We start from the raw sequence: 12,164 nt of genomic DNA, 5'->3' as shown, positions 1-12,164 counted from the left end.
AAAAAAAAGTTCAGTGCTGGAATCTAATTTTTTTGGTTAATTCTTTCTAGGCACTTATTGCTGTTTAAATATTCTATTGAATTCTCTTACGCTTCAGGTTTGATGTAGCTTGCTTAAATTACATATTACAGTCTAGTTGGATCTTTTGTTTTGTTTTTAGATTATAATCTAAAAGGTGACTGAGGAGTCACCTTTTTCACTTTTCTGTAACTTACTTTCATATTGTATAGTGTCATTATATTACAGGATGCCTCAATCTGGACATTTCTTTATGTGGTTGATTGTTACATTGCACTACAATCCAAAGTTTGTCTAGACAGGTTTTTCTAAGTCTCTGTGTAGATTTGTGTACACTTATTTCCTTTGTAGAAATTGATGGTGAAATTGCAAGACTACTTAAACTGGCAGATCTTCATCTGATTACCATGTAATAAGGGCTAAAGGCAAATCATTACTCCCACTTTTTAAAACAATTGTTTAATTTATTTATTTGTTTGCACAGGGTCTTAGTTGTGGCAGGCTAGCTCCTTAGTTGCAGCTCGAGGGCTCCTTAGTTGTGACATGCAAACTCCTAGTTGTGGCATGCACTTGGGGTCTAGTTCCCTGGCCAGGGATCGAACCCGGGCCCCCTGCATTGGGAGCACAGAGTCTTAACCATGGCGCCACCAGGGAAGTCCCATGCCTCCCACTTCTAATTAGCTTCCTTATTGACTATTTGAGTCAATTTGCCAAGGCAGTTAGAAACTATAGTTTTATTAATAGTATTTTTTTGTAATATTATGTAATATTCAACTTTTTCCCTTATAGATTAAGAGTGAGAAGGATATTCTACACCCTCTCTCCCACCCAGATTACCCTGTTATAAAATAATATTAGCTTTCCCTCTAGACTGTAAGTCCTATGAGGACAAGAATATCTGTTTTTGCACATCATCCTCTCTCCAGCAGACTCACACGGTTTCTAGCACATTTAAGGAATTACCAGTTTTATCGAATGAATATCTTAGAATTGGGTATTTTGCAGTTTAGTTCACTAAACACGTGTCAACTTGTTCATGATGAGATTTGAGCTCATTTTCAACTTCTTTTTTTTTCTGGTGAAATTTTCTGTGGATTTTTGTACAGTAGTATCTGCTAAAACACAGTAGAATATGGGGGGGGTTGGTCATCAGTTTAAATGCTAGACTTGTGCTCATCTCTCTATTTTAGGCATGACAGAAATGTAAATCTCTTTTAGTTTCACTATGAGGAAAACCGTATTTATGATGTTGTATTTTTCATATAGGAAGTCTTTAGTCGTGATCAAAGCATGTTGAGAATAAGATTGGCATGTGGTCTATAATACTGATTGTTGTGGCTGAGTTCCCTTTAATGTTTTCTGTGGGCACAGTAACTTTGGACTCTCATAAGACTCTTTGCATACCTCTAATAGAACTTACTGCATTGGGCTTCTGGTTAGTCTCTGCTGTTAGACTGGGAACTCCTGAAAGACATAAAATAGTAATAGTAAGCACTAACATTTACTGTTTACTTACTGTATGCCCAGTCACTGTGCTAGGTTGCATTATATGCATCATTTCATTTAATCCTCACAACAGCTCTATGATAAGAGAACTGTTAGGTTTACTGACCAGGAAACTGAGATGAGTGGTCAAGCAACTGGTTCAAGGTCACACAGCTAATACGTTGTGGAACCTAGATTTTAAACTAGGCAGTCTTATTTAACCACTGTTATTCAGCTTACCTGGTAGTTATGCCTGAATCAAGGATCAGAACCTTCTCTTTGGTTTCTTTATGTAGGTGGATACATATAATTAGAGTAAACATTTGCTGATATTTTTTGAAATTGCCACCTAGCTTAGTTTCCTTTGGATTGTAATTAATATATGACCTGACCTTCACTTTTGTTAGTATTGAGTCCATTTCTTTGCTGTTTCAGTATCACATTTCATAAACGTCTTGTAGACCCTGAAATTGCCCATACCCCCACTTTGATTCTTAATATTTGCTCTTCCTCTTTGATCGCTTTCTTAAAACCCGTATGTCTAGTGACTGACTCACAAGCTGTTTTCATGCAGTAGCATCCATTTGTTGTACTTACAGTTTCAATTGGTAACTTTTTAAGTGATCAGAATGTATTTTGATGTGTGAGATCTTTCCCCCCTTACCTTACTATTAAATTTATGTGAAAAGGTAGTTCATTCATTGTGTTCTTGTGACTGTTCAGTAGGCTTCCTTGAAGAAACTTGTAAAGTTAACCTTTATTTTGTATTCATTGAGATAGTGTATCAGAAGTATCTTTTAAGTTTTACATTCTAGATTTCATGAATAATAATATGTCAATCATTTTTATATGTCACTGGTTTCTAAAGTTCACAAAGTTCATTTTGAAGTATGTGAGGATCACCAGTACATGAAAATTTAACTAGTGTAAATTCTGGGATTCCATTGAGTCCTATAGAATAGGAATTTACAAAGGTAGAACCTAGTATCTCTTTGTTTTTGAAGCTGCTGTTTGGGTGATTGAGAAGCAATCACCTGCATCTATTTTTTTTTTTTTCTTTTTTTTTTTTTGCGGTACGCGGGCCTCTCACTGTTGTGGCCTCTCCCGTTGCGGAGCACAGGCTCCGGACGCGCAGGCTCAGCGGCCATGGCTCACGGGCCCAGCCGCTCCGCGGCATGTGGGATCTTCCCGGACCGGGGCATGAACCCGTGTCCCCTGCATCGGCAGGTGGACTCTCAATCACTGCGCCACCAGGGAAGCCCCACCTGCATCTATTTTAATCTCTCATTTGTTTCTTTTCTACTGTTTCTAATTTGGCTTCTACTTCTATACATCCACCAAAACTGCCCTTAATAAGGCCACAAATGACTTCTTGGTTATTAAGTATGTAAAATATTTTTCTTTTAATTGCTATCTTTTAATTGCTCTCTTTTTCCTAAAATGTTGGTGTTCCTCAGAGCTTTCTGACCTGGTTCCCTTCTTCTTCTTTTTTTCTTAAAAAAAACAAAAAACAATAAACACAGTAAACATTTATTATTTCACATAGTTTCTGTGGCTGGCTCTTTTCTTACTCTGCACATACTCCCTGCATGATATTATTAATTCTCATGATAGCAAATATTGTACATATGCCAGTGAGTTCCAAAGTTATATAATAAGCTGAAACCCATATAGATAGGTGTCTTTCTATTGGACATTTCCACTTGAATCTCTTGGTGACACCTAAAGTATGTTGAAAATAATTCTACATTCCCTCTTCACTTTGCTATTCCCTGCCTTCCCCAGTTCTTTTCTCCTCCTTCTGTCCCAGTGAATGGCACTGCCATCTACTGACTTGCACAGGTCAGAATCCTGGGAATCATCCTTGGTTCCTTCCCCACTTCAATTCCACATCAATTCGTATATTCAGTCTCCATATTCAATTCCACATCAAATTTCATTGGTTCAACTTCCTCTATCAGTTTTTTTTTTTTTTTGGCCACACTGCGTGGCTTTTGGAATCTTAGTTATATATACTATATACCATCTTAATAGGGGAAGGGGAGAGAGAGAAGGGTACTTATGGGAAAACAATTTTTAGGAAAGATAAATTGGTGCTTAGTAGCATAGATGGGAGACTTGATCATTTTGTGACAGGGTATGTTTAGGTGTGGTGTGGAGAATTATCATCTCAGGTAATGAGGCAGTCTTCTTTGGTTGCTCCTTGGGAGGAGATATATGACAACTTAATCCTTTTGAGTTCTTTTGGGAAGCTCTGCTTTTGGGCAGGTAAATGATTCCCAAAACTCATGCCCTGTACTCAAAATAATTTTTATGCCATGGTGGTATATTCTGGACCCCTTTAATGTCTCTGATCTATTATTTTGATGGGCTACATAATTTATTAATGACTTCAAAATAATACAATTAAAATCCATTTAGTGAAAACTTCATTACGTATTTACTACTACATTTCTAATGAACTATTGCAAGTTGATACATATAAAAATAAAAATTTCACATTATAAGTCACTCAAAATGGATCTATGATAATGACTACTACAAAGCAGTTTCTTTTGTATTTGTCTTTCTACTATTTGCATATTCTTTTCATTTTCTTCGTTGATATACTGTAAGACTTTTGCTTATTTTGTGCATTTTGTTGATACTTGGCTTTCACTTGGCTGCACTTGGCTTGAAGGCCTCTGGCATATTGGCCTGTGATAAAACAATAAATAAAAATACGAGAGTGGGCCATGAAATCTTGTGGCAATACAAGGTGTGAGATGTTGGTTTTTATCCAGATGACCCAAAATATGCTTATAAGTTAACTTTTTACAAATGTTTTCATTGATTCAAACACCTCTGTATTCCCACTGCTGCTGTTTAGTCAATTATTTCTTACCTGGATTACTGCTATAGACTCCAGTCTCTTCCAATCTCTGATCTCTCCTCCAATCCCCAAGAGGTTCTTTTATGTCCTAACCTCCTGTCTCACTTCAGTCACTTGACTCTGCGGTGCCATACTGATTTTTCAGACTGCCCTTTCATGGCCACAGGTGATTGCACATGTTGTTCCTTTTTCTGGGAACACCCTTGACAGTCCTTTTCCTGGGGCTAACTCCTGTTATCTCTTAAGATTTCACTCTGTTTTGTCCCTGCCTGGTTATATGTCTTCCTGTTTGGACTATAGCTACTTGAGGGCAGGGATGGAGTGGACCTTACTCACCTTGTGTCCTCAGTAGATATTTAGTAAAATCTGTCTTTTCAATTAGTCAATGAATGGAGTGTTCCTAACCATTTGTAATAAAATGAATGATTAGCCTAAATATAGTGTTGACAATAAAATTAATTAATAGTCTAAGATCTAAGAAAGAAATGAAAATTTTATTCCACCTAACCTGAGGATTATAACCTGGAAGACAGTCGTTTAGAGAGCTCTGAGGAATATTCCACCTGTTAGAGGTCAAAGTACAGTTATATACCTTTTTGTGACAAAGGAGTATACATCAAATCACGTACAGTTTACATAATCCAGATCTGGATGTACAAAGCTAGTAGTAGAGTGTTCTTGGCAGAGTAAAAAGTGAAGAACCCTACAGTAGAAGCATTTTTAAGCTTGTTGAAGGAACGTTAAGAAGGTGGATGTGGCTGGAGCTGAGCAGAGAGGAAGAGTAGGAAGTTCTTTGAATAGCTTGCTAGTAATGGCCTTTGGCCATTAAAACAGAGTAATTGATTACTCTGTTCACATAGTGACCTTACCATAATCAGTTACTAAACTCAAAGAATTGGTGTTCCATTATACAGACAGGGCTTTCAGTCTCTAGTGGAAATTATTCATTAAGCCATTTTGGATTATATGATAAACTGTTATAAGGTAGAATTGTAAAGGTATGTGTTTATTTGGAACTGCAAATCTGCTCCAAGTCGGCTTAAATACAGCCTGCATAGACATCTTTCCAAAGTTAGAGATATCAGATAAAAAGACCCCTTGGCCTATACAGATGAACAGATATTATTCACTAATAGCAAAGTCAAATTAGGATGGAAACAGCCTAATAAGAGAAGAACCATGCATAATTAATACAACAAAGATAGAACTAATGAATCTGTGGTTCAAGACATTGGCTTACTGTCTGAGTTGACATAGTCTATGTTAAACCTAATCTTAAAGAAAAATTGAACTTTATATTAAAATTTGCTTAAAGAACAAGTGAAAAACAAATAGAATCAGAAAACTACAGGCTACTTACTTCCAGATCAGAAAGAACATATGTATTATCCTGGCACTGTTTCATTAAAATAAAATGAATGTTCAATATTTAAAAAAAAGAAAGTCGGAAATGAGACCAGAAAGGAGGCCAGGGACATAGAGGATGTTATAAGCTAAGATAAAGACTTTGAAAGTTTTGAGTAGGAAGTTGATATGATCCATGTTTTAAAAGGTAATAGGATGTGTAGGAAATAAATCATAGAGGGATAAAGGAGGATGCAAACGTATCAGTTGGTCACGGGCTTTCAGACTTTGACTATAATCTACAATAAGAAATATTTTAATGACCCAGTATATATATTCATATATGTATGTATTTGTAATGAAACCTCACAGTACTTGCCTTATTACATATAATGTCCTGCGATATTTTTCATTCTTAACTATGTTCTTTTTCATTACTAAAAAGATAGTTTGTAACCCATTGATATTTTCCATTCTTCTTTTAAAATTAATTAATTTTATTTTTTGGCTGCATTGGGTCTTCATTGCTGCGTGCAGGGTTTCTCTAGTTGCGGTTAGCAGGGGCTACTTTTCATTGCGGTGTGCCTGCTTCTCAATGCAGTGGCTTCTCTTGTTACGGAGCACGGGCTCTAGGCGCTTGGGCTTCAGTAGTTGTGGCCTGTGGGCTCAGTATTTGTGGCTCATGGGCTCTAGAGCACAGGTTCAGTAGTTGTGGTGCATGGGCTTAGTTGCTTTGTGGCATGTGGGATCTTCCTGGACCAGGGCTCAAACCCGTGTCCCCTGCATTGGCAGGTGGATTCTTAACCACTGCACCACCAGGGAAGTCCGATATTTTCCATTCTTAACTATCTTTTTTTTTTTTTTTAACTAGCTTCATTCACTTTATTTTTCTCATAGAAAACTATGTGGTGGCTACAGCTTGAGCCTGTGTCCTCTGCATGGAAACTCTGGTGTGGGTCTTTACAAGATGGTCAGTGAATTCCTGATACGGAGACTTGGTGAACACCGTCTCTTTCCAGAGATCAGAAGTGAGATAACTGTAGGTCTTGGAAATGCCATCAAAAGTGGCCTTGGTCGGCTTCCCTGGTGGCGCAGTGGTTGAGAGTCCGCCTGCCGATGCAGGGGACACGCGTACGTGCCCCGGTCTGGGAAGATCCCACATGCTGCGGAGCGGCTGGGCCCGTGAGCCACGGCCGCTGAGCCTGCGCGTCCGGAGCCTGTGCTCCGCAACGGGAGAGGCCACAACAGTGAGAGGCCCACGTACCGCAAAAAGAAAAAAAAAAAAAGAAGTGGCTTTGGTGAAGTTGCCCAGGGTGGCGGTGCAGCCCCTGGCAGAGGTGTAGCAGTCATCAGTTCCAGCCATCATCAGTAGCTTCTTGGGCACAGGACTGAGAGGATGCCATTGCACCTGGGGGCAGGGATGAAGTGCACCAGCGCAGAGCCACAGCGGCCAGTCACCTTGCAAGGGCTAGTATGGGGCTTGCCAATCTTGTTCCCCCAGTAGCCTCACTGCACGGGAACGATGGAGAGCTTGGCCAGAATGATGGTCCCACAGATGGCATTACTAAAAAGATAGTTTGTAACTCATTGATTTCATAACTCATTAATTAATTGTATCCACTGTTTGAAACAGTGTTAATGTACTATGACAAAGCATCCTTGTACAATGAGAACATTTGTAGAGACTCATATGTAAGGTGACTTCTTTTTTGAGAAATAATTTTTGAGGAAAATGTCACCTTATAATTGGACATTTATGGTGCTTTGAATAATAGATACCCTTTTAACTACTTAGAAGTGAAAATAAATGTTCTATTCATAGTATTTACAAACTACAAAATCCCTAACAACAAGTTAACCAAATTTAATTAATTAATTTTTAAGTTTAAAAAAATTATTTTACTTTATTTATTTTTGGCTGTGCTGGGTCTTCGTTGCTGTGCACAGGCTTTCTCTAGTTGTGGCAAGTGGGGGCTACTCTTTGTTGCAGTGCGCTGGCTTCTCATTGTGGTGGTTTCTCTTGTTGCAGAGCACGGGCTCTAGGCACACGGGCTCGCGGGCTCTAGAGCGCAGGCTCAGTAGCTGTGGCACATGGGTTTAGTTGCTCTGTGGCATGTGGGATCTTCCTGGACCAGGGACACCAGGGAACCCGTGTCTCCTGCATTGGCAGGCGGATTCTTAACCACTGCGCCACCAGGGAAGCCCCTAAATTTAATTTAAATAAGGTATAAGACATCTTTACGAAAAAAGCATGAAATATAATTGGAAGATATAAAACAAGTTTTGAATAAATGGAGAGATATATACCATGTTTATGGTAGAAAGGAAGTTGTTTTTGTTTTTGTTTCTTTCCAGCTGTGCTGCATGGCTTGTGGGATCTTAGTTCCCTGACCAGGGATTGAACCCTGGCCCTCGGCAGTGAAAGTGCAGAGTCCTAACCACTGGACCGCCAGGGAATTCCTGAAAGATTTTCTATCATAAAATGTCAAACAATCCAAAATGAATATATAAATCAAATGTAATTCCTATTGACATTTTACTTTTTTTGTGTGGGAGACTGCATAAACTAGTCTTATATTTTTGTGTATGTCTGAAAATTTTCATAATAAAAAGGTTTATAAGAAAGATATCATACTTACCTCTCTATAACTTCCCTTTTTTCTCTTAGTATTCTTTTTTTTTTTTTTTTTGCCATACGCAGGCCTCTCACTGTTGCGGCCTCTCCCATTGCGGAGCACAGGCTCCGGACGCACAGGCTCAGCGGCCATGGCTCACGGGCCTAGCCGCTCTGCGGCATGTGGGATCTTCCTGGACCGGGGCACGAACCCGTGTCCCCTGCATCAGCAGGTGGACTCTCAACAACTGCGCCACCAGGGAAGCCCTCTCTTAGTATTCTTTTTGTAATTTATTTCAGTTGGTAGATGTACATCTGGTTTATTCATTTTATTGATAATTAGCCCATTGTGTGACTAATCTACAATTTATTTATTCAGTCTCCTGCTGATGGATATTTAATTTGTTTCCAATTTTCCATTATTATAAACATTGCTGCAACTAACACATATGGATCTATTTCTTTTGTCCTGGAAGGATACCTGTTTTTTTTTTTTTTTTGCAGAGCAATGCGTATAGACTCTCTCTCCCCAGCTACATATTACTTATGTGTGTATGCTTTTGTAGGCCTCCTAATCCTACCTCTCTCTATATGTGCATATGCTTATGTATGTTTGTATAAGTATTGTGTAATTTATGAAACGATTCAAATTAGGCTGATGATATTTGTACATTGCTTGCATGGATTGAGGGGGTATGATTGGAAGATACGTATTTTCTTTTTATACCTTTTGAATGTAAAAAGTCCAAAGAAATTAGGTTTGTATGCGTGCCATCTTTTGAAAAATATTCATCTTATTTCTTTTCATTGTTTAGTTTTATGGGCAAAAATGACAGCATATTCCTTAGAAGTGGTGATTCTAGAGATTAATATTTTTTAATTAATTAATTAATTTTTGGCTGTGTTGGGTCTTCATTTCTGTGTGAGGGCTTTCTCCAGTTGTGGCAAGCGGGGACCACTCTTCATCGCGGTGCACGGGCCTCTCACTGTCACAGCCTCTCCCGTTGTGGAGCACAGGCTCCAGACGCGCAGGCTCAGTAATTGTGGCTCACGGGCTTAGTTGCTCCGCGGCATGTGGGATCTTCCAAGACGAAGGCTCGAACCCGTGTCCCCTGCATTGGCAGGCAGATTCCTAACCACTGCGCCACCAGGGAAGCCCTAGAGATTAATTTTTTAATAACAGCTTTAAAATGTACAGGTCAATGATTTTTAGTGTATTCACTGAAAATTGCAACCATCACTACAATCAGTTTTAAAATATCTTTATCACCCCCAAAAAAGAAACCCCATACCCATTAGCAGTTACTACCCATTCCCTCCTTCCAGCTGTTGTAACCACAAATCTACCTCTGTGTTTGTGGGTTTTCCTGTTCTGAACATTTTATATAAATGTTTTATACAGTGTATGATCTTTTGTGACTAATGCCTTTCAGTTAGTATAAAGTTGGGACTTCCCTGGTGGTCCAGTGGTTAAGAATCCGTCTTGCAATGCAGGGGACGCCGGTTAGATCCCTGGTTGGAAAACTAAGATCCCACGTGCCGCGAGGCAGCTAAGCCTGTGAGCCACAACTACTGAGCCCACACCCACAGCTAGAGAGCCTGTGTGCTGCAACTACAGAGCCCACACGCTCTGGAGCCCGTGTGCCACAACTAGAGGGAAGCCCGTGCACTGCAATGAGGAGCCCATGTGCCACAATGAAGGATCCCACGAGCCACAACTAAGACCTGATGCAATAAATAAATAAACAAACATAAAATGTTAAAAAAAACACTAATAATCTCAATAGTCTTTAAAAAAATAAAGTTTTCAAGGTTCATCTGTATTATAGCATGTCATCAGTACTTCGTTCCTTTTTATGACCAAATAATATACCATTGTATGGTTATGCCTCTTTTGTTTATCTGTTCATTAGTTGATGGACATTTGGGTTGTTTCTCCTTTTTGGATATTACAAATAATGATGTTATGAACATTTGTGTACAAGGTTTTATGCAGACTAGGAGTGGAATTGCTGGATTACATAACTATATTTAACATTTGAAGAACTGCCAAACTATTTTCCAATGTAGTTGTACCGTTTTACATTTCCACTAGCAATGTATGAGCTTTCCAGTTTCTCCACATCCTTGTCAACAGTTGTCACTTTCCAGCTTTTTCTTTATAACCGTCCGAGTTGGTGTGAGTGGTATCTCACTGTTTTTTTTTTTTTTCTTGGCTGCGTTGGGTCTTTGTTGCTGTGCGTGGGCTTTCTCTAGTTGTAGTGAGTGGGAGCTACTCTTCGTTGTGGTGTGCAGGCTTCTCGTTGCAATGGCTTCTCTTGTTGTGGAGCACGGGCTCTAGGTGTGCCAGCTTCAGTAGTTGCAGCATGTGGGCTTCAGTAGTTGTGGCTCGTGGGGTCTAGAGCACAGGCTCAGTAGTTGTGGTGCACAGGCTTAGTTGCTCTGTGGCATGTTGGATCTTCCTGGACCAGGGATCGAACCCATGTCCCCTGCATTGGCAGGCGGATTCTTAACCACTGCGCCACCCTCATTGTGGTTTTGATTTGCAGTTCTCTAATGACTAATAATGTTGAACATTTTTGCATGTGCTTACTGGCCATTTGTTTACCTCTTTGGAAATATATTTGAATGCTATTTAAAGCCTTTGCTCATTTTTTTAAACATTTTTATTGGCGTATAATTGCTACGCAATGGTGTGTTAGTTTCTGCTTTATAACAAAGTGAATCAGCCATACATACACATATATCCCCATATCTCCTCCCTCTTCCGTCTCCCTCCCATCCTTCCTATCCCACCCCTCTAGGTGGTCACAAAGCACCGAGCTGATCTCCCTGTGTTATGTGGCTGCTTCCCACTAGCTATTGATTTTACATTTGGTAGTGTATATATGTCCACGCCACTCTCTCACTTTGTCCCAGCTTACCCTTCCCCCTTCCCTTGTCCTCAAGTCCATTCTCTACATCTGCGTCTTTATTCCTCTCCTGCCCCTAGGTTCATCAGAACAATTTTTTTCTTTTTTCTTTTATATTCCATATATATGTGTTAGCATACGGTATTTGTTTTTCTCTTTCTGGCTTACTTCACTCTGTATGACAGATTGTAGGTCCATCCACCTCACTACAAATAACTCAATTTCGTTTCTTTTTATGGCTGAGTAATATTCCATTGTATATATGTGCCACATCTTCTGTATCCATTCATCTGTTCTTTGGTCATTTTTAATTAGGTTATTTGTCTTTTCATTGTTGGGTTGTAAGAGCACCATATGTTTTACTGTATTTTTTAAAGTATTGCTTTATTTGTTTGTAAAACTAATTTTTCCTCCTCTTATTGGAAGGTCCTGTCCAAAATGCACTGATGTCTTCACAAGTGTCAGTGAGCCAAGGATATAATTCTCAGCTTCCAGGATCCTACCCTCATCTAATACCAGCAAAGACTTTGAATCCAGTCTCTGGACAGTCTAACTCTGGTGGTTCCCAGACTGTTTCTCCACTAAGTAATTATCAGGGACCTGGACAGACTGTTTATAGACCATCTGTGGCTTCTAATCCAGTGACACCTTCACTCCGTAGTGGTCCTGTTCCCCAAATGCCACTACCTACTTCTCAGAACCCAGCTGCTACACCAATGCCTTCTGGTAGCTTTCTTCCTGGAGCCAACATACCACCACCCTTGAATTGGCAATATAACTATTCGTCACAGACAAACCATTGTCCTCGTGCGTCATCCCAACCGACCATGTCTGGGAATGCAAATTTGACAAGTCCTCAATATGTTTCTTCTGGAGATGCTTCACTTCAAAACAACTTCATAAAATCAGGTAGAGTTCT

At 39.5% G+C, this 12,164-nt stretch overlaps 1 protein-coding gene across 4 annotated transcripts in view; it reads left to right on the top strand.

The window, feature by feature from the left end:
* SEC24A (SEC24 homolog A, COPII coat complex component) overlaps positions 1-12,164 on the top strand; it is a 73,578-nt gene that overhangs the window by 14,168 nt on the left and 47,246 nt on the right. For all 4 annotated transcript variants that reach the window (XM_060008826.1, XM_060008825.1, XM_060008824.1 and 1 more), the window contains exon 2: positions 11,672-12,154. In XM_060008826.1, the coding sequence (XP_059864809.1) occupies positions 11,692-12,154 (463 nt within the window). In that variant the 5' untranslated portion in view covers positions 11,672-11,691. The remainder of the gene's footprint in view (positions 1-11,671; positions 12,155-12,164) is intronic.

Source organism: Delphinus delphis, chromosome 3 (assembly GCF_949987515.2).
Source record: "Delphinus delphis chromosome 3, mDelDel1.2, whole genome shotgun sequence".
Lineage (NCBI taxonomy): Eukaryota > Metazoa > Chordata > Mammalia > Artiodactyla > Delphinidae > Delphinus > Delphinus delphis.
This window is presented reverse-complemented; position numbering and strand designations above follow the sequence as displayed.